The following is a 23,841-nucleotide window of genomic DNA, read 5'->3' on the forward strand; positions in this document are numbered from 1 at the left end:
AATCTGTTCAGTGAGTTCTTTGGCCAGATGCAATTCCCCTTTAACTCATGGAAGGTACTAAATCTCTTTCAGCACTGGGAACTTTGTAATGAATTATCTTTCCATAGTAGCAGTGTTCCAGGAGTAGCAACTCCTGAACTTACGGGGAAATGGTTTCACCTTCATGTAGCAACTCTGGGATCTGTGAACACTTAGGAACCACTGCCGTTTTCCTTTGGAAAAACAATTCAGGCAATCCATCTCCTCTTCAAGGCCAGTTTTAAGGGGCTTTCCCTGCAGAAGCAGCTGTTTGTCCCACAACTTTCATCCTGCACCACACCAGCTTCTCTCAGAAATAGAGACCTGATTAACTCATATTGGCACAAGCTGTCACTAAACAAAGTCATGTAGCTTGCTGGGATGAAGTACAGGACAACTGGGCTTTCAATATAAAGAAATATTGCTGTGAGCCATCCAATATGGGATTTATTGCACAGGCTCTGCCTAACACTGATTTAGGACTTAAAGACATTCCTCATTGCTGCATTTTACAGCTACATGGCCAGTAGAAGTGCAAAAGAAGCTCATGGATTTGGAAAAATATAGTTACTGATGTATTTCAAGTTCTTATACAAATCACAATAGCCAGAAGGGCAACAGATGCTTTTGTCTCAATTGGAAAAAAAAATACTATTGATATGTAACATTTTTAATTAGAGCTACTGGCTTCCACATCTTGCCTTTGTTATACTTTGTATCTCCTTGTTAGGGAAAATCAACAGTAAAAAACTGAAATATATTACATTTTCTAGTAATAAGCATAGTGAAAGTATTTGTCCTAAATAAGAATTTAGGATAGAGTACATAACTATTTAATAATTGCACATTAAGTTAACAGAAAATGTCAGGGTGGATGTGACATCTAGGCACTGTTAACAGCCTCTTCCACTCAATCAAATATGCTAAGCTTGATTTTTGTCACATTTTATTGCACTTTACTCATTAATTTTATTCAAATACATAGGGAAGGTAGTGACTGTCCTCCCACAGGAGCATGACAACACATGGCACTCAACACATCACAGCCTACTGTATATTTTATCAGTGCCAGCTTTGCTCCACAGAAGGACAACACAAGGTGAGTAATACAGTATTCTGTACAGGATAAATTCTGCATTGTAAAAGCCAGCAGTAGTCCACAAAACCTCACACTAGAAAACCATTTCTGTGTGTCCTTATTGTATTTTATGAAAAAATGTGGGATAAACAATAATGACATGAACAGTTACATAGATTTTACTTATATAAAATAAACCAGTGCACCTGAGAGTGACCTTGATCTCATACATAATCCTGAAACAGAATATAGTAAATAAATTATATTATAGGAAGCTTAATAGCTTCTATGAGAAGTTTCCATGGGGAAGCAGCTGTTCAGTTGATCGGTCACCTTAAAGAAAATCCTAAATGGAAGAATTATACATTAGTATCCTCAAGCAGTAGTTGTCTGTAACTGGAAATGCCAACATATGATTAACTTCCCTGAGGTCAAAGGCAAGGTAATTTAAAACAACATAAAATATAAATTTTTGATCTCAGATGAAAAAAAGTATCAAGGAGAAAGGCTACAGTCAGTATTCATATAGCAGAACTTTGGGTAAATGCAACACAGTATACAGAAAATTTCTTACCATATAAAATAAATCACTAACTCTCAGGATAACAAAATGATTTTACAATTTCATCTCACTTCCCATCTGCAGACATCTGTAATTCCTTAATGTGCAGCATGTTCCTGGTGTCTCTGTGTCTGTACCATATTTAATGTGCACTATCTTTTTTCAAAAATTTGAAGGACAGGATAATGAGGCTGCATTTTCAAACCACTGCAACCACTGGTTTGGTTTTGCAGATGACACAGCCAGGCATGTAATCAGCACACTGCAGCTCCAATTGCATTTCAAAACTCAATTGCTTCTCATTGTAAAAATTTATTGTGCCCCAAAAAAGCTAAAAAAACCTCACCAACGTCATCCCCCCACCCCCCACCTTTGACTACCAAATATGTAATCCTGGAGCAACTGATTGGCCACATAAGAATTTTGAGAATCAGCAACATAACTCAGGCATCATTTCAGCCACATATGCAGCTCTGTACAGACTTGAGACTCATTAGAATATGAATGTTCCCTTCTGACTCTGTTCCATTCCAACACATTCTGTTTGAGAAAAAATTAACTGTTCAGTGCCTCTGCATATATAGCATCTGCTCTGTGAAAATCTAGTTCATTATGTTTGAAAAAAAACCCCAAAAAAACCAAACCTAGGATCAGAAAACCTTTCTATTCTTATATCCAGTTGTATCACAATATTGAAAACGTGTTTTAATCTTTCTGTCACAAAAGCACTATGCAAGTGTGATGTTCAATTTTCTTATCCATTTAGAAGAACCATGTGGTAAACAAAAACCAAGAAAAGAGGAAAATGACCCCACAGCACACAACGTACAGAACACCAAAACACTCCCCTCCCTTCCATAAGAGCAAGTACAAAATACAGCAGATGTCAACACTCACGGCTATCGTAGCATATATTGCCCAGGGCACGTCCTGTTTGAAGCAATACTTCCTGGTCTTTGCAGTTTAACAGCTGCACCAAGGGAGGGATCAACCCAGCATCCACACAGGGGTTCCGCATGAATTCTGCAAATAAAGCAAAGCCTGTTAATGCCAGGCCAGCTATTCCCAGTTTCATTAATTCCAGTTACACTATCCTGGCAACTGGGCCTTTTTTGTGCCCTAAACACGTGCACAGAAACTGTAAATTCTCATGCAAGTTTCTAGAGAATAAGCCCAAATCAGGATTTGGGCTTAATTCTTTCCATTAGTTGCTAATTTAGAAGGAATTAAGGGTATTTAATTGACTTCCATGGAAACTAATTTAACGTAGTTCAGACTAACGTAGTTCATATTTAACTAATTTACTACTAATTTAACGTAGTTCATATTTTTAGCATCACAAAGAAGTGCTGAAAAGAACAGTGAACTCACAACAAATTCAACATGAACTAGAATTACTAAATAACACAGAAGTTGACTTAGAACTAGTATTCTAAAGCAGCATTTTTACTCTCTATTTCCTTAATTAGAATTCCAGAAAAGCTTTTCATTTAAGAGAGTTTTTTAAAAAAATTAAAGCTCAGTAACAGGCTTTTATTTAGAAGGTGAAGAAAAGAACAGAAAAAGATAATGAGAAATACAAGAATTTATGTGAGCCCAAAGGCCTATAGCTTTCCACAATCTAACTGATGCCCACCATGGGAGGAAAGGTAGAGGACCCATCCACTGGGAAGCTCTCTGCCCTTCTTTCCTGCTATACCACAGAGAACCAAAGAATTATTTTACAACTGTGTAAGTCATAGAGAACTATCCTGGTGTTAGAGACATAAAGGGCTGTTCTTCAGAAGGAGATACATCTAGGCAGGCACTATGCTGCACATTTTAGAAAGGTGGTTTATAGAAGGAACCACCAGGTAACACCAGAGTTATTTCACATTTTAATACAGAGCACCCTTTAGAGATGTAGTATCGTAGGGCAAATGGTCAATATGTTTTTGATTTGTTCTGAACTGCAAACTACCACAGAATCACAGAGTGGGTAAGACTGGAAGGGACCACAGTGGCTCATCTGGTCCAACCTTCCTGCTTAAGCAGGGCCATCCTAGAGCACAGGGCACAGGATTGCATCCGGATGGTTCTTGGATATCTGCAGTGAAAGAGACTCCACAACCCCTCTGGGCAATCTGTTGCAGTGCTTGGTCACCTGTACAATAAAGAAGTTCTTCCTCATACGTTGGTAAGGTCTCCTCTCTGTCATCTCCTCTCAAGGCCGAGCTCCCTCAGCCTTTCCCTGTAACAAATGCTCCAGTTCCCTCTCACCCCTGTGGCCTCTGCTGGACCCGCTCCAGGAGCTCTATGTCACTCTTGTAAGGAGGAGCCCAGAGCTGGACAAAGTAATCAGGATGCAGCCTAACCACAGCTGAGTAGAGGGGCCAGTTATGTCTCTTCCTGATCCTAAACAATATTGGATTTTTCAGAGTCATTTTACCTTTGTGTTACTTCATCATTTACGAGACAGAATGAACCAGGGTGTACAATCCCCTAAAAACAGATGAGAAATTCTTTCTGATTCTGGATCAACAGAACTCCTCATGCCAGTAACTCAAACATTTCATACAATGCTTGAAGTACACATACATCTTTTCAAATACTCCCTTTGTTGCACCTGTTAAAATGTTCTTTGATGTTTTGGTAGCTACAAAATCTAGTCTCTTTTGTATTTAATCCTGCAGTGTTATTTTAGCTAAAGAATTGTCAGAGGTAAGTAAACCTCATGTGATGATATAATTCTGAATATACCAACACACACATTAAGAAGAATCAGCAATGTGTATACAATCGCAAAGGTCCAAGAGAAGATAGTTGTGAGCACAATTAACCCACCTTCCCAAGGCACTGTAACATTTCAGAACCGTGGCTAGATGCTATAGTGTGATAGATGGTGATAGTATCCATTGCAATGAACTTAACAAATATCAGATACATCTGGTCTTTAAAACTGGTCTTGCCATGTCCTTGTAATATTCAGTATATTTCTTTATCGCCCACTTTCAGCTTCACTGAAGTGAAGTTTATTTATTAGATGTATCTAGTTTCTTCCTCTGTCTTCTCTGCCACCTCAGCCTCTTCCTCTCAATAGCTTGTAAAAACTCTTCCCTGTTCCTCAGCTATCCCTACATCACTTTCCTTTATCCCCACTAACTTACCATAGTCTCTACATCATCAAAATCAGGTGGTCTGTATCAGGAAATGAAACTTGTTCTCTCCTAAAAGTCTGAGAGGTCTCAGTTTGTTCTGCTGTTTGTTTAGGTTCCTCACATGGTGAAAAGGAATAGAAAACCCTTCCTCCACCCTCCCTCTATTTGAAGTGAGCAGAAGCTCTTCAGCAACAAAATCATTGGTTAGTACACTGAGCAAGCTTGTATTTATCAAGGTCACGTAAGAACAAGAAGTAAAAGAAATGGTGCCATATATATCAAAATATATCTGTGAAACAGGAACAAAGATGTGGTACCGCAACTACTTTTGCAGCTGATACTACACAGAAATAATAGAAGAATGAGAAAATAATTGAGAACAGTCTTTAAAAGGTTTCCACTAACCTGGGAGAAAAATGAAGAAGATCCTTTGAGGAAAATTCTAAGAATCACTTAAGAAGTTAGGAGAAGACCCATTGAGGACAGAGTAACATAAACCAAAAGAAGGACAAGATTTTGAAAGTGAAATGTAATTGTGTTGTAGTACTACAAACAGTGAAGTTCTCTTATTCCTGCACCTGGCAAAGAAGACAAGACTGAAAACCTTGGAAGAGGGTTTAAAGATCCACAGTGAAGAGAGAAACTCCATGTAACAAGTCCCTCTGAGCCTTCATGATGCTCACAGTTGAAAGGCAAATGGCTGTATATGGAGAGATGTAAATGACTAAATGGAATTTTGTATGTTTGGGTGTTTAAAATAGGAGAAACAAATATAAGCTCAAGCTGGGAGGAGGAAGAGTCATGTGAGCAGAAGAGGTGAAAGAGCAAGAGCATGAAGACAGTGAAAAGATGAAAAATGACAAAGCCACCAAGGCAAGTAAAGAAATTTGATGAGATCAGATGTGTGTCTACATATGATCAGACGAGGATAATGTAAGAAGAAAACAAGAAGTGGGGAAGGAGAAGATGCACTTGTATCAGTAACACCCAAAACCGCAGTCTCTGCTCCCAGCTCTGGTAGTACTGCATGGCATGACCACTCAGAGAAAGGGCTTAATCCATCTATCCTACTATCCACTGAATGTTGATTACACAAATTTCTCACAATGCCCTGAAGTTGTTGAAAACATGCACAATATAAGAATTAAAGCCTTGTATTTTTATGCAATAAAACAAAGAAAACAACAGAATTCAAATGAGGTATTCCCTGCTATCCTGCTTAAGCAACTACTTCAACAGAGTTAGACTCCAATTAGAAATATCCACATGATCTCAGTCTTGAAAGCACTGGGACCTTAAATAATTTCTGAACACCTTCACTTTAACCTTGGCTGACAGAGGTTCTAGTTACACCTGCTAATAACTCTGAGGAAAAGACAAAAGCTATTCTGTATGATGAACCAGGTAAAATGCCAGCTTTTCTGAGAGTGTACATAAAACATCAATTTAACAGCTGTCAGGAAAAAGGACATATTAGAAACTATTCAGACATTTCATGTGTGATTTCAGATACTGGCTAAAATGCTCTGTAGGGAATCTTTGAGGAAACAACATGTAGTAATCCGTTTAGCTATTGTGAACCTTTATTTTTTTCCTAACTTTTCCTTCCTCAGGTAGGAGCTAAAAGGACCAACTGTGAGGACAACGTGGTTGACAGTGTTGTTCCAAAAATACTTATTATGAATTCAATAAGTACAGAAAAAACCCCATGATATATTTGTCTGAATCTCTATCATTCTGAAACATTTCCAAATTTAAATTATTATGTAGACATCTTCTACTGGCTCTTTATCTAAATAATTTTAACACCTAGGAACTAAACATATCTCTTTTTTTTCTTGTTAGTGTTGTTTCTGAATAACCATATATAGCTCTCAAAACCAGTAAATTTGGTGGAGGTCACCGTGGGGTATCAGTAAGATGCTGTAGTCTGTGATTCCTCAGAAAAGGTGGAAATAGAGCGTTAAAGGAGTCAGCAAGAATGTAGCCCTTTCCCTGAAGAGGCATCAGCATGAGAATTTACAGAGGGAGAGGGATAAGGCTGCCAGGAGAGCATTTAAGAAACATTCTACTTTTCTTTGTTTGCCTGTGGGGAAGGAAAGTCCAAAACGGAATCTGTGACGCTTCAGCTGTGACAGCAGTAAGTCCAGGAGTGAGAAAAGTCAGCCACTAGTGTCCTCTACCCTCATCACAGGGTCTGCCCTTAGTGTCTGCTTGCAGGTATTCTTCTGGGTTCAAGATAAGCAGGTATTGGGTGAGCTTTAAGATAATCCTGCCTAAAGAAAAACTTAAGTAGATTTTGATTACCTCTGATGTTTTATTATATACTGTATGTATATAATACATACCAAAATGGACCTGATTCTTATTTGGAACTTTGGGCTCTTACTCTAACACATATAATGCTCTTTGGGTAGGACTAATCGGTTTAAATGTAGTATCACAGGACTCATAATGGTTATTATCTTAGGACAAATCTCAGACCAAAGAAATTATCTATCACTTAACCACCTCTATAGATACTGCTGCTGTAACTATGGACACTATGCATAACTGGCTGCACACATTGTCCATGTCTCTTTTTCTATATGCTTTTCATATAGAAATGCATTTTATCAGTCGTGGGCTATTTCTGCCCAATAAATTACATTACTGTCTTAAAAACTAAAGAGAATGAAAGTAAAAGAAATCCCAGCAGCCAACTGCTGTTTTGATTGTATTAAAAAGTATAGAAAAAAATTAGACAAAACAAAAGGAGTGAAAGGGAGGGACATGAAAGGTGTCTAATCTATAAAATGAAAACATAAATGAAGTAAAACATACTGACAAGTGAGGTGAAAAACTGAAGATGTTCCAGCAGAAAAGTTCTTGTAGAAAACCTCACCATTTCTGGCTACTTCTGCTATGATGTTAGCTACTTTTGCTGTGCAGGAAGATTGTGGCGTCAACAGACTCGCGAACACCTGAAGAACTCCACTTTTCTGGATTTTTTCACTTGTCTCCATATCTGAAAAACACATCACACAAAAATGATTGTGCATCAAATTACTTTGGGGAAGAACAGAAACAAAAGCAGAAGGGAAGTATTCTCAAAAATAATTATGATAGTTATTATTTCCCTGTCAGAAGCTTACTGTTAGTTCAGTAACCATACTTATTTTATCTGATACTCATAAAACTTAATACTTTGCCATTTCTAAACAACTGACCTTTGTGACTGCTATATAAGAATATACAGATAAATACTCATGCTTACATGGGGAAAATACTGCAGAGACTAAAGGTCATAAAGTGATATCCAGCAAATAAAGGTATTACGTAAAAGATAAGGAATGACACTTGGAAGAGATGAATTATTGGAAATGTTCAAGGAATGATGGGGAAAGTTCTTACAGTTTAGGATACAGCTTAATGCAGTGTAGGCATCAGAAACTGGAGAAGAGAGCTAAGATGATCCTGGTCGTAGATTCCCCTTGGACTCACTTAAATATCTTCTATGTTCTCTGTTACTGAGTAGCTTCAGTATTGACTCAGTAGAAAGGAAAGGGAAAAACACTGAGTTTCCTGCAGTAGATATCAAAGATTTGTGACAAAAGCTTTCCCCTTTCTGTACGTATTAAGAGGAAATGTGCAGCTGTTCCCCAACAGGGCCCCACCTAACATTCCTGGCCAACAGCAGTGCTCTGCAACAAACTGAAAACCAACGTTGATTCAGTTGCAGTTAAAGACAAGGTACTAGATGCTATGACATTTTGCTTATGTTTTTTAAAATGGCGTATTTGAGATGAATATTAGTGTGACACACAGTACAACTAGATGGCAGCTATCATTTTAGAAATCAGCATGACTTCTTAAGCCATTTAAAAGGGAAGTTATTTGCATTCTTCAGAGTTTACTGTGAGATGCTCCAGTTGATGATTTTTGCAAAACAAATCCATCTGAATGCAGTTTACAACCACTATTTGGCTGTGCTTCAGCTGTAAATTGGTAATAACATACCACCCTGTCTCTTCTCTTCCTCCTTCCTTTCCCCATTCTCAGGGCTGCAATTGAATTTGATTTGTGGCAGGCCCAGGACTACTCTCCTGGCTCCGAGAGTGGGAGAGATCCACTCAAGCTGCCCCTGAACAGAAGCCAGCACAAGCCTGGCAGAAGTGACTCCCATGGGTTTTGTGGCTCACACAGAGTATGTACATGCTTCACTGTCTGGGAGCTGGTTATGTCTACATGACAGAAAAAAGACTGAAAAAAAAAAGAACTTCAAGTCTGGATTGCAGTTATGCCTCCCATTTCTGTATATAATTCCAACTTGGGATGTTGGCATTTGGCTAGAATCACTCAGCTCCAATATGTCAGTGGTGACATCTGATTACAAACAGATTAGGCATCAGTAAAGAGTAATCTCAACATCTCTTGCATAGTATAAGTGCTAATTATTATTAACCTATTTGCAATGTAGTTAACCGCAATTTTTGAAATACACTGAAAAAAACTCTCAAAAGATATAATGTAAAGGAGCTTATGGCTTATTTGAAAGCTTGTATAAACTCTGACATATAGCATATACGTAGCAATATTTTCCAATGGATATAAACACGGAAAATGAAAGCCTGAATTTAGAAAATCATATCAGGACTAAAGACTAGTCCAGACATCTTAGATGTCTGTTAAAGAAAACATTCTCTCTCCCTTAAGTTCAAAACTCAAAGTACAGAATTCAAAATGCAAAATATGGATATGTGTGAACCTGTATTAGTAAGCGGGAGACATTAATGCATTTTCTCCTGTCATGCTGCTGAGATATACAGTATCCAGTCGTATTTTTCTAGTCTGTAGTTTGATGGATTCATTACTGTGCAAAGCATAAATTACATAAGTAGAACTAAATATATCCTGCAAGAAGTGGGAAAATAAAATTAAATGCTTCTCCAGGCAAATTGTGTGCAGCAGATACACCCTGATTTATTTTATTAAGAAAAGCAAGTGGGCACCAATAAAAGCACAGCCCTAACAGACCTTTCAGAAAGGGGGAAATCAGCTTCGTGGGATCACACAGATGAAAACTGACCAGTGGCTTGTTCCTACTCTGAAGCAGTAGAGGAGGCACACCTGCATATAATCATCCCTTCAAACCAAAATCCATGTTTCTTGTTAGCCAGTTGAGTATCAATGTCAAACTTCTGCTAGTCATAAAAGAGGGAAGACAGATTAATTTGACCAGCAGTGAGTGCAGAACACCCCTACCTCTACTTTACCCTGGGTGAGTGCTCAAGCATCATTATTTTGGGGAAAAAAAAGCACGTTAGTCTGGCATCAGCCAGAAGAACTACTACTATCAGCCCACAGTGCTCTCTGAGGCATTTTTGCCAGGAATTGCCTTAGGTGTAAAAAATGCCACAGGGTGCTTCAGCTTGTCTACTCCAAGTCTAAGGATAAACTGCTCTTCCTCTGCAGAACACATACAATTTACACTTGGTGTAATATACAAATTAATTCAGTTTCAAAATAGAGAGATGACAGTATGACACTAAATCTTTGCAAATAGTTTATAGTAGATCCTCCATATAAGGCATCCTAACAGAATGTGCCAGGAAAATTACTCTTCCATCCTCATGCACATTACTGTTTTGTATCTGCAAAAAAATCTGTTTTCTTCCTGGGATTCTCTGTTCATCATAATAAAGTTCTCATAAAGAAGTTGGAAAAAAAAGGAATGTGCTGTATGATACAAATTAATTTTGTAAGTCACATGTCATCAGCAGATTATTTTTTTATGGGAAACCAATCTTTCTGGAGTTTTGAAATGCTTGAACAAGGAAGGGTATTTAAATTGGAACAAGATGTCTTATTTATAAACCTAAAATTGCCTGGTTAAATATTGAATTTTTGTGAAGTCTTTTTCATATTCTTTTGAAGGAGGAAGACTTAACAGGCAAATGATGCACAGGGCTGCCCTGCAAAGTCCAAACAAAGATCTTCAACCACCTTTTACTTGTCTGCAGAGTCAACTGTACACTCAGTTCAGGTACCAAGTGTTAAAATGCTTGTCTGTAGAAGAGAATACCAAGCTGGAAGTCTTGAAGATGATTTCAACACAGCTGTAGGTATTTAAGCATTTCTTATAGTGCCCAAATGGGACAATTGCTTCACTTACAAAACATAAGTGAACAGTCCTGTGTGTGACTCTCCTTTGTGCTCAGTTTCACGTAACACGTCCTGTATAAATACATAAAACATACAGGGACATAGGAACAGAAATGAAGGGAAGTGTGTGTGGTGTTACTCTTTACAGTGGACAATAGACTGTCTTGTTTATGCAGCGGTATTTTCACTATGGTTGTAAAGACCATCAGTTGTTTTTGATTCTGCAGAACCTGAGACTGGGAGACCACACAGCAATGCTGCCAAAGGGCTGGTACTCATACCACTGCCTGGCTCTAGGAGAAATAAAGTAGGGTTTGCTGAAAATTAGAAACTGCTAGTGCCTTTAGCACAGGCAACCCTGATCTCTTGCCTTTGTTTTCTTCAGAGGCTGGAGAATGCCAGCCTGGCTTCCTGTCTCTCTGTGTGTATGCACTAAAGAGATATTATTTATTAAGGATATTAATCTTCTGCAGTTTTATTCTCGGCTTGCTAGTAAATGATAAGAGGGTAAATTATTTTGAAAACTTATGTCAGTTGTCATCTTTTAAACTGCTATTTCAATTGTAGTTGGAACATGTAAACCCAAAAAAATTCTCCAGGTGCAAGAAAGACATAGGCAAATCTCTACCACATATTCTCCTCCTGTGCTTTCTATACTGGCCAAAAGGGAAATCACAGCCAACATTCCTTTAGAGGAATTGCATCCCCTTTAAGTTCCATTAAATTTGTGTCTGAAAGAAACCTAGCAATGTAGATAGCTTGACATTAGGGTACCACACCTCATAATCCTTTTGCTATCTGTGATGTATCTGGGATTTCAAATGCTTTCTTTTAAAGACTAATTTTCAGTCTGCTTACACCAACCCACCCCTAGAGCTGTCCCATCTTAAAGCAAGGAAACAATAATGCTGCATTCAAAGCAGCCCTTTTCCACACAGTCTAACACAGCATAATTGGAGGTTTAACTTCTAAGGTTAAACCTGCTGCTTTAGATGCCTCCTTATATCACTCGATATCAAGACAAAGGGTATGTTAGATCGTGTAGTGTCAAAATCTTATTAATGTCATAGCTGAGTGATTAAAATGTCAGTATGCTTGCTTTTTGTGGTTTTGCAGTGCCTGAAGTCAGAACAGTTAAGGGGGTGGGCAGGAAAAGCTTTCATGCCACAGATCAGAGCTGGAGAGCTGAGCACCCTGGCTATCAGACTGGTTAATTAAGTAGCAGAAATCACAGGAAAAATAGCTAATGTCTTTCAAATTAAAACTCTACACTCTCTTCCCTCTCAGCTCTCTTTTCTCTGAAATGTCACTTCCCTCTGTTCACTTTTTTCTCCTCTCTGTTTCATTTTGTACACCTTCAAGTGAAATTAAAGGCAGAATGGGGGAAGGGAAAGGCAAGGCATATCTTTCAGCAGTGCCTGGCCAGCAGAAGAAAGCTGTAGACTCATCATTCCTTACCCCTTATGAACAATGAGTTTAAGTTATATTATTATTAGTAACCATACAGCTTTGGTGGCTAGCACTGCAATAATTTCCATGTCGTGGAGCTTCACAATACAGAATTATAAACAAACAGCTTCATGAGGGTCTTCTTTATTAACCAAACTGTCTTTGCCATTTTGAAAAAAGCATGTCTTTCTAGCTGCAAAGATGTTTTATAAACCTGGAACTACTGCAGAAATTTCCCTTGACTTGATAATGTTCCTCCTACATGTACTCTCATCAGAAAGATGAACACATGAATAAATAATGATGAACCACATATTAAAGGAACCTTCCATCTGCTCTTTCAGAAGGCAGAAGGGAAGAGAATGAAGGGAACAAGAGATATCTTTTGAACTGGCACATGCTTCTTATCACCACAGTAAGAAGGTTCATGTGACCAAGCATAAGCACTGATGCTCTCTCCATATACAACCTCCCTCAAGAAACACTGTCCTCTCTCCCCAGCCTCCCACTGTATTTTTCAAATGAAAATTTTATTCTGGCTACAAAAGCACAAAATGTGAGTTGTAAAGAACCTCAGAAAAACAAATTCTGTGCTCTCAGGAAACAAAGAATGCACCACCGATAAGGAGATTTTGCTTAACAAACCTTAACCAGAAAGTCTGTTCCAATTATCAAGAGTTATTTTAAAAGGGAAAAAAATCTTTAATAATAATAATTAATGTATAAAACCAACTTTAGACATTTGATTTCTTTTTGGCATGGTCCTCCTTACATGGGGAAATCCCCAAAATCTGCCTGTTCACTTACCCTTTAAATTAGACACCTATCAGGCAATGAGGGAGAATTCTCCCTTAGCTGTACAAATGTTTCCATCATGGTGTTTGCTCTGTTTTGTCTCTGTCAGCAGCTACAGGGCAACTTCAATCCCTATTTTTAACCAGGAAAGAGACAGTACACAGATGTTTGTAATTAAAATCTCAGCTCTAACAAGGAAGGAAGGACAGATGGAGAGACAGATTTATCAATCAGCTAGCTGCATGAGTCCCGATGATTAAATTCTCCCAAAGCTACATCCAAAGTATAAAAGTGAATTGCAGGATGAGATTCTATCCATTGAATAGCCTGTTGCAGGTGCCAAGGAAGTAAAAAATATGTGACATCTTTGCCTTCAGTGAAGAAAAATGCACATATACTTCCATGAATAGGTCACAGCACAAGGCAGAATATTAGAGTTAGGCAGCCTGGCACCCCTGAGTTCCTGAACTGGATCCAGTATCGAGCCCTGGCACATAGCTGGTGGATTTATCTGAGCTGTTCCCCCTTTCTGACTCACCCGCTCCAGGATGTAACCACTTCAGTAGCAAGGCTGCTGAAAGAGTTTGATGTCAGTGCCTCAGCTGCCAAGTTTGTTGTCTGGCATCTTAGTACAAATGTCATACACTCACATCTTCGTGTTTTGTATTCGGCCTCCGTGGATATTTTTCCCTGGCTTCTCCCTTACTTGTACTGAATGAACTTAGTACAGGTCCCAGGGTAAAGGGTATTCTCATGCTTTAGTTATTCAAAATGTATAATAAATGCTAGTGCTATGGAGTAAAATCCTTTCCCCAAATGTGACTTAATTTATTAACATCAAATTAATTTGAAATCATTTTATATGCAGGAAATGTTTCATGTTCCTTTAAGAGTGCTCTTCAGTGAGCTGAAACGCCTGCTGTAATATTTCACCCTTTGCTTATTGAAAGAGTACATCTACACATAAAAGAAATTTTAATTTGCTAGTATTTTTACTGTGCTATGAGATCTGTGCTATCAGAGTAGCTTAGAGAAAACCTATCTAAAAAAGATCACATTTTTAAGTTATAAGGGACTAGGGCAAAGCTAAGAATGAAACTGCAGACGTGAAATTGTGAATTACGTGATCTCTAAATATAATTTTTTTGGCAAAAGGTAGGCGTTTTCCTTTGCAGATTTGAAATGCAATACAGAAGCAAAAGAAAAGGCCTGCCTTTTGAAAATGCAATACAGAGACAATCTAAAAAAAAGATGTGTCAATTCTATTATCTGGAACCTCTATTCACTGATGCCTTCTGCAAAGAAAAAAATATAATAGTTAATCTTTATTTGGCACATTGTGTATTCAATGAATAGCATTTCGAATTTAACACTTGGATAAACATTTGACTATCTGGCACTAACTAAATACATCACTATTAAGGGGAATTTATGTAAACTATAATCCCACTAAGCAGCAGTGATTACCATTCAGTATCATTAGGGTAAGCCAGTTTACTGGGAGGCAGTCCAATAAAAAGCAGTCACCTTGATTTAGTACAGTTATACTGTAAAAATGTATTATATACAGCTCTTAATAAGGAAACATTTCTCAATTATGTGTGTACAATATCATGACAAGGCAACAGCCCATGAGCTAAGATGCAACAAACATCCTTCTTCAGCAAAAAGAAGGAACACTTTGTAACACAGTGTTTGAGCCAAAACTCCCTCTTAAAAAATATCCATCAGGATCCCCAACGTTTAGCAGGGCATTTGACTAGAAATCTTTGTGGGTAAGCTTAACGGCTTGATTGGCTGGCTGACCCAATTAATTTGAACCCCTGCCTCTGTTACAAGAGATTATCTGTGTCAGAAGCAGACTAGAAATTCTTACTGGTCTGATATGTGGGGTTTTGGTTTGACTGCTTCCTACCACCCACTCAGATACGTGCATTTAGCTTGTTTTTATTTTCAAAAAATCTTATCTTTATGTCTGTTTCTCCCTTCTACCATTTCTCTTCTTCCTCTAAAATAAAAATCTTATTTTCCACTGTACTCCTTGTTACTCATCCATTTAGTTTCATTTCTTTCCTTTTCATTTCTACTCCCTCTCCCTCCCTTGGTTTGAATAGACATTAAATGCATTATGCCCACTCCACTGAATTCCAAAGATGCTGACTCAAGGGTTAGTGGTAGCTAAACAGACACTAGTTCATGTCTTCAATACGTAAAGAAACAAGTCCTTCAAGCTACTACGATGCCTTAGTGCTACTCTTAACAGTGTTGTAGTTTCCAAGACAAACCAGGAATAACAGTAAGTCCTAAAATCTTTGTCATAGGCTAAGGACACCATCTACCTAAAGAATGCTTTAATCTCAGCAGATAATTACAAATTCCAGTAGACTGTTCAGTTAGTAACTGAACAGTTACTGTTCAGTTTTTATTTTATTGGAGGAGGATGTTCTAGCTTTCATCTGCATATTTCCTCTTCATGGATAACAACACAAATGTCTGTTGCTTGTTTGAATGTTCAGGCTGAGACATTCACATGCCAGGACAAACATGTAGGTCCGTGCCTGCTGGGTCTGAGTATACATCCATGTGTGGCCTCCTTTTCCTTCCAAGGTCACAGGTGGGAGACTTATACTGTGGATCACTGGAGGGCACACCCATGGAGGATCAAAAATCCTCCTGGAAGGGAGACTGCTGCTAAGAAGGAAGGGAGATGTTAAACATCAAAGAGGAATAAGAAAGCATGGAAATGCTATTTGTCAGTGAACTTAATTCTACTAGTTATCAGTTGTTTTAATAGGCCACTAATCCAATTAGTACCACTGCCTACCCCTTGGTTGTGCTAAGATCTCTTGATGTGCTTATGCACTGCCTTGTCACAGCTTCCATGTTTGTAAAGTGTGCTATATCTACAGAGATGCTGAAAGCTCTTTTTTATTTATACAAAACAACTTTGGTCAGAAGTGAGAGGGTCAAAATAGGGCCTATAGACTGTTATTGTTTTAAACTTTAATACTGTGCAAGCATTCACAATCAGGAAAGCACTGCTTATTGGCCACAATCTGTATGAAATGACAGTTGCATCGTTTTACTCTTATTCTGCTCATACAATGTCTTCAAAACAGAGAAAGGTTAGTGTGCTGGTGTTAAAGAATATGTTTGCTTGAGCAAGCTCTGAAATATGGAGCTTTTTCTCCACGCTCTGTTCCAGAGAAGGGAGCGGAGAAAGCTTAACATGTCTAGCCAATAGGAAAAGATGAAAGTGATTTCATTTTGTGCCTTAGAATAACTCTGCTATGACAAAAGGTTCTACAGCTTATTTTTTTCTATGTTTGGGGCAGGAGGAGAGATAGTTTCACGCTAATGTGAGAGGGCTGTGGAAACAAAAGATGAAATGCCTGTTTCTTAATCCTCAGTGTACTAAAGAGGTACAACACTTCACTGCAATCAGATGGCACTTGGTGTTACAGGTTAAGCAGACATCTGCCTCCCTGACTCTGCAATGAATAAATAAGAGTACATACACAGAACTATTAAGAATGTCCAAAAAAAGGTAAATAGACAAAAATAGGTAAATCTTGCTTTTTTCTTTTCAAATCAAAGGTATTAATAGCAACAATAACACATTTTAAAATTTCAGGGTTTTTTTTTTGAGCCCTGAATTACAGAATTATAAAATTCTCAATTCTTCATGCTTTTTTCCACTCCAGTAGAGGAATGGTTCCATCTTCTGTGGCCAGTGAAGATCAGAAAAAAGAATATCAAGTATACGAAGCACAAGTACTAACTAAATTCCACAACATATGGAAGCCACAGCTATGAAGAACAGAATAAAATGAATTTCCAACTGAAATATAACCTCGTGTAAATATCTGGTTGTGAGAACTGGAAATTCACCAAAATAATTAAAGAGAGAAAACTAGATGCCTGTTAAAGTAGGTGCCTACCAAAGTTTCAGGGCATTCAATGAAAAGTTTCATCACTGGCAAAAGAATGTGAGAAATCTGCTGTGTCTCCAGATATCCAGGATTTTCTTAAGCACTCCAGATGCTAACACATCCTCCTGTGGGATGCCATCAAATAAGGAAAACCGCATTTCAGAAAACCCACTGCTGACTCCCAAAAGAAAACCTGAACAAGAAGATGAGCCCAAGGTCCCCACACCAGAATGCTGGAACAGCAGGAACCGATGGCAAAAGCTTGCTAGAAATTGCTCAGGTAATTTGTAACAATGTTATTTTCCCTGATATAACACAGCCAGTAAATTGTAAACAAAGCATGGCTGCAGCATATACATGCTGGGGCAAAGCAAAATACTATTATGAAACTGTGCGCATTATGGGAAGATAAATGGCACTCTAAAGTAGCCTTTGAATAATGCTGAGATTTACAGTTTCAAGCATGAGTTCAAAATTTTCATGTGTCATGTGATGGTTCCTTGAGTTAACAGGTATCAGCAAAGCTCAACAAGTAGAAAATAGGGCATCTTAGTCAGGCACATCTTTAAGGTATAGTGTATTACTTCAAATATTGCCAACATTTCTAAATCCTTTTCAAAACCGGGGCCTTGCGCTGTCATGCAAACTTATCTTTACTGCTGTGATTTTGCTTAACCATTTCTTCACACAAACATGTAAACCCATATCCTTAGTCTCCTAAAAAGTGTATGTAAAAATATTTCAAATGCATGTGCCAGCCTTTGCACTTCAGCTACGTGTCAGACATTGTCAGAGCCAGGTGATGAAAGCTGGGATTAGTGGGCATTTTCAGCCTCTTATGCTGAGTACAGCAGAGCAAAAAATAACATTCTCAGCAGATTTTTCAGATTTCTCATTTATCAGAACTGGGTTATTTATATCTGCTGTAACTTCTTGTATCTGAAACACAGCATGTCTGGATAAGCAGTAACTTTTTTTGTTGTTACTGCAATAATTATGTCCCAGAGAGCCTGCTGCTTAAAAGACAACCTTAAAAGACAAAATTTCCTTTTTGCTTTCTTTCTGTCTGGCAGTCCTTTCTTGTGGATATTTGTTTAGAGATCTTAGGACAAATGCACTTTTTGACAGGCACAGTATTTATGAAATTGCTCTTAACAAGTGTAAGTTTGTCTGTGTTGATTGAAAATAACGGCCAATATTGTTTTCTCTTGTAATTCCTTATACAAGACAATTAACCAATTGTTCCCAATATCCGATAGCAGTACATACCTATATTTTTCTTTGGGTGTGAGATACAAACTGAAGCAGTTTTACCTCACCTACTTCATTCCAGAAATGTAAGCACGTGATCTTTCAAATTACTTTTCTTCAGTATGTGCCTTACTAATACTTTTGAGGAGGTCTGTACCTTTTCTGATTGTTATGATCGTTCAGCACTCAATGTCACTGTAAACAGTCTGCTTCCAGATCAGCAAAATTCCTTCTAGACAATAACACATCAAGCCACATTTGTACAGAACTAATCCAGACTATATGGAGCAGACAATGGAGTAATTTTTTTAATGTATAGTTGTTAAAAGAAAACACATCTAATACATGACTTTCACCTCTTGATTGAATACAAGACAGTAATTAATTTTCTGTGTGTCTGGCTCTATTTTTTTACTGCTAATAATGCTTATGGATCATGTACCCCAGCTTTTCCTTAAAAATCTGAATTATGGGAAGTTTAGCAGAGGGTGAGTGCTTGCAGGTGGACAGAGATCAAATATTTGTGTTTTTCTTTCAGAAGCAAGGTGGACAGAATCTCAGCTTATGTAAATGAGGTAGATCCACAGAGGTGAAAGGAGCTCCTACATTATCCGTGAATCTTGACTGATGTTACTGCAACTTTATGGTTGTGAAATCCCCAGATATGCTAGTTAACTTCACTGGGAATGCTGAAGGAACTCCACACAAAATGAGGTATGTCATTATTCTAAAGCATTTCTAATGCATCTTTATGTTTTCATCTTCTGACATTGCTTCTTTCATTTTAACCTCCTCAGTTTTCTCTAGTGCCGCAAGCTAGACCATATATGACTGGCCTCAGACAAAAGTGCTGGTGACAGACAAGAACTAAAATATCTGCGTAAATAGGAATATATGTATTTCTAAACAATGTCGCCTAAGGAAACCAACTGTGCATGATTTTCAGACCCTGAAAATGAAAGTATCAGACATGAAGAGCTATGCAAGTTTCTCCTAGACAAACTGTAGTTAAAACAATTTGAATTTGGCTTGCCAAATATTTACCAGCAGTTATCACATCCAGCTGAGTATTTGACTCACCCTTCTGCAATATAGCATATGTGTGTGTGCATGCACCTTAATTTGACTGGTGTGACAAATGGCAGAACAGCTCCTAAAGACAGGCAGGAGTTATCATGTTCTAGGTCATTACAGCTGTCTAGGATTATCAGCAGATCAGTTTTGAGGAGAGTGAACAACAAAAGAAACCACAGCAGATTACAAAGAAAGAAATAAAAAATTACGATATTCATCATAACTTCGTCATCTCTATCTATACAGTAGAAAATGTGAGAAGAAAGGAACAATTTAGCATAATGAAAACAAAGTAATAAACGGAATTATGATTTTCACTGTACTCTTAGAGACTAGGGAATTTAACATTCTGCAGCAGCCGTAAAATTACATTGCATGCAGATACTAATTAAAAGCAGTGTAATGGTCACTAAAACATTGACGTGTACATGCACTATGCAAAACTGAAGTTGTCTTTTACTGAGAATCTCAATTTGTTTTAGTATCATTCAGTTTAACTACCAATTTTGGCTGGCGGTAGATGGGAGTGGGTTGTATTAGCATATTAGTAATGTACTAAATTTTATATAAGATAAAATAATATTTTTATCTCCAAGTCTTAAAGTAGTGAATAAAACTTTAACTTCTGTGATTTACAATACTACCATGAACTCCGAACAAAATCACAGTCCTATAAAATTCTCTTAAAATAATAATAATAATATTCCTTGCATGACTTTTTTCTCTCACATTAATATGATGATTTACTGAACTACAATATAAAAGTATACTTCATTAATTTAATCATACACTTGTAAATATACTAAAAAAGAGCTGAATAACTATTTGTGAAACATTAAATTATTTCTGCATTACAATTAACGTACTTTCACATAAACAATTTAATTTCTCATTATTGTGTAATAATTTATACACAAAGGTACAGTGTGTTTCTCATAACTAGGTATCATATATATAATATATACTATAATCAAAAATCAATCAGTCAAATCCATATTAAGATGTTAATTGGATGGATGAGAGCTATGAGAAAGTGTTTAGAAAGCTGATTCTGTATCTATTTGTTGAATCAATCTATTATATGCAATTTACCTCAATATCTGAAGTCTTTTGAATGTACTGCTGCTCTCATAAAATTATCTCAAGCCAGAAGTCTGTTCCCCAAATCATTAGATGACCTTGAGAACTAAGCTCACTGTCCAAAGAGACTTTGCAAAACTTAGGTATGGAAATATCCAGTTCCCTTGAAACAGAATTGATATACTGGTTTCTAAATTACCAGCAAGCTGTTTAAAAATCCTGTTCTATCTGACCCATCTAATTTTCAGTTCATTATTTCAGTTGCCCTCAATCTTCGGCAAATGTAAATATGTGGAGATATGCATCACAGGGCAGCTCAGCAGGGCTATATCCATGTCACTGACTTACACACAAAGAGCATGGGAAATTGTGGAGAAAATAAATTTTCTAGAACTACACCAAAAAGAGAGGTCAAAATCCTAATAATCTGTTTATCTGACCTGCTTGCTACAAATCTAGAAGAGAAAAGATTTTGGAAGGAAGAGCAAAGCCCTAGATTGAGACAGAAGAGAGTCACCTGGTTGCAAGGAAGTATTAGTAAGTTTGCTGTGCATTACTAAAATTATTTTGCATCTGCCAGACTTGATCTCTGACACAGCTATGTGACCTTCGCAGGCAAAATAGCAAACTTTGTTATTTACACAACTAAACTGTCACTTTTCATATGATCTTCTTTTCAGTACTTATTGTTTAAGTACTAGGCTTAAAAGTAGTGGAAACAAATCCAATTGGAGGTTGGATTTAAGTATTGGATATACTCTCAAAATATAATTCCAGCACCTTCAAAAAAGGTTGATCTAAACCTTAAAGATTTTATCACTTTCTGGCTGATAATCTTCTAAAATAGTGAGAATTTAAACCAGACTACTATCAAATGCAGACACTCCTATAATCCATTTTTGACTTGAACTGGATGATGCTTATATTCAGTCATGAAAAACCTCATCAAATATTTTACACTAACTAATCCAAAACGCTTTGATTTGTAGAACACCATGTGTAAAAAAAGCCAAGATGTATTAATAACTTGAACTTTTGAGTGTATGGATATTTCCAAAGGACTCCTTTTTCAAATTAAAAAAATAATCATGGCTTGTACCTGTCCTGAGAAGTTTTTCAACCTGAAATTGTACACATATTTTTTTTCTGCTACAATCTGAAGCACTATAAAAGTTAAACTCAGAGAAGTCTTACAAACTGTCATCTTCATTAAACTTACCTTTCTGTCTACTGGAAGTGGGGACAAGCATTCTAAATTTTTGGTGAAAATCACATCTTGTTCCATAATGATGCTATTTTTGTTACATACTACATATCAAACTTGGACCATCTTTGGATATCCAGCCTAGTTCTGCTGATTGAAACTCCTAGAATTAAGAAATCTGTCATTGGAAGTGTGAGGAGAAATACACTACAAATGGCAAACTATGCTCTTTCAATGAGAATTAGCAAGCAGGTCCCTTATCCTTTTCCTCATCTTATCAGGCTTATATCTCCATCTCTGTTCTTTTTTTTTCTTGAATGATCAATATAAAAAGTAAGTGTTCTACTTCATCTTGGAAAAAGGAATGGACTACAGCTGTTCCAAATGTTCAGGCATTTACCTGTCACTGTTACCTGTCTTCATTGCTACTGGAATTTTGCAGACCTATGGGTTAAAACCCCCCAAAACTCTAAATAGAGTCAATCTAGCAGCCTACTGCTTGAGTCAGTATTTCTGCCACATTTTAGTTTGCTGATCTCATATGGTTTAAAATTTTAAAGGTTCATACAACTTACTGTTTTGTGCCAGAGCTTGAAGCAGACAGTCCAAGCATCCCTCCAAGCTATCTGCTGTGCTGTCAGTGGATGTTATCTTCAGCTTTTTCAGGGCTTCACTTAAATTATCTGTTTGATAAACACACAAGAAAAAGAAATGTGTCCTCATCAATTTGGTAACAGCACTATAGTCTTAAATGTGAATATTTAGTGTAAAGTAAATAATTCCTGTATCAATGAAAAACACATGCATGGTCTGTGTTCCGAGGATACAAAAAGCCAGGAGTCAAAGGTTATAGATGAAATTAAGAGTTTTCAAATTATATATAATATTTATAATTTTTCATCTGAGCACAGGATGTCACAGCAGGTGCTTTACAAAATGCCACTGAACAGCAATTCATCAGTATCTTCTCAGCCTTGGTTACAGAAAACCAGCAGCCATTTCTTTGCTTCCCCCCTTGTGTGTGGAAATAAAACAGAATAGAAATAAGCATATCTTGTGACCTTTTTCATCAACAGAGGCAAAGTAATTGAAAATGCCAATTTCTGCATGCTGTGTAGGCTTCCATCTTGACTATTCAAGATGCCTAGTGCTAAGTTTAGAGCCTTTTAAGAATTATGCCACTTTCCACCACAATGTTACAAGCATCATTGTATATATGAATTGTGTTAACTCTTTAAATTCAATTGATCCTTAAAAACAGATGGCATCCTCTTGAAATAAGGAAGTTCTGTAGTGGATCTCAGATAATTAACTCTTCCCTCTAAAAAAAAAAACCCCACCACCCAAATGCAAATGAGATCACATCATTCTCAAAAGACACCTATTTGCCCAGTAAAGGTTGGGGTAGTATGACAGTAGTGTTAACATTTTGAGGATTCTATCCCTTCTTGAGCAAGGTTTAAGTGCTGGCAGCTGCAGCCTGGGCCTCTGGTAAGCCCACTGATGACTAACCTCATCTGAATGGACTATTCTTTTAAAAACGAGTGCTGATTCAGTTTCCATGCCAACTCTGACAGCAAGTAGAAAGTATTACTCAAAACAAAAAATGTTAAATAGTGTCTCCTGTTCCCAGTGGCTGATCAAGAGCCTTGACCCAAGCCTGACAAAGCCGTAGGTACAGCTTCTTTTCAATGCATCACAGGTATCTTCTGAGCCTGACTAGCATCCAGTGCTGCCTTAGAGCTTTCCCACCAGCATGGGAAGCCTTCTTGACAGGTGAGCTGGCACCTGCTGTGCTCTGCCTCCTCTTCACTTGCCTATGTATGGGACGGTGCAAAGGAAAAGAGTGTGGACACAGGGGGCAACCTATGAAGAGGGTGGAACCTCCCTCCTGGAGCTGCTTCTCCTGGGCTGTTGTCCCACCTCCAATTTTTATTAGTATATGCTTTTGTAGCTCAACATTCCATACAGACAAAGGTGAGATACTTAACTTTTTGAAGTGCTCAGTATTTATGTATGAAATTGTTGATATGCTTCTATGATCAGGCATTTTGTCTATTCAGCAATGAACATGTACTTAGCAATACTATAGCCAGGAGTGTTAGTACTCCCAAAAG

General features: G+C 37.5%; 1 protein-coding gene across 4 annotated transcripts in view; it reads right to left on the minus strand.

Moving 5' to 3' along the window:
- The window catches only part of RAP1GDS1 (Rap1 GTPase-GDP dissociation stimulator 1), a 90,964-nt gene that overhangs the window by 36,594 nt on the left and 30,529 nt on the right, over window positions 1-23,841 (minus strand). For 2 of the 4 annotated variants that reach the window (XM_063422753.1, XM_063422752.1), the window contains exons 2-4: window positions 22,300-22,407; window positions 7,680-7,802; window positions 2,556-2,681 (exon numbers count right to left, since the gene is read on the minus strand). In XM_063422753.1, the coding sequence (XP_063278823.1) occupies window positions 2,556-2,681; window positions 7,680-7,802; window positions 22,300-22,407 (357 nt within the window). Of the gene's footprint in view, window positions 1-2,555; window positions 2,682-7,618; window positions 7,803-22,299; window positions 22,408-23,841 lie in introns of those variants that run through there. The other 2 variants (XM_063422754.1, XM_063422755.1) reach the window with 2 other exon arrangements.

The sequence above is a fragment of the Prinia subflava genome, chromosome Z (assembly GCF_021018805.1).
Source record: "Prinia subflava isolate CZ2003 ecotype Zambia chromosome Z, Cam_Psub_1.2, whole genome shotgun sequence".
NCBI classification, from domain to species: domain Eukaryota; kingdom Metazoa; phylum Chordata; class Aves; order Passeriformes; family Cisticolidae; genus Prinia; species Prinia subflava.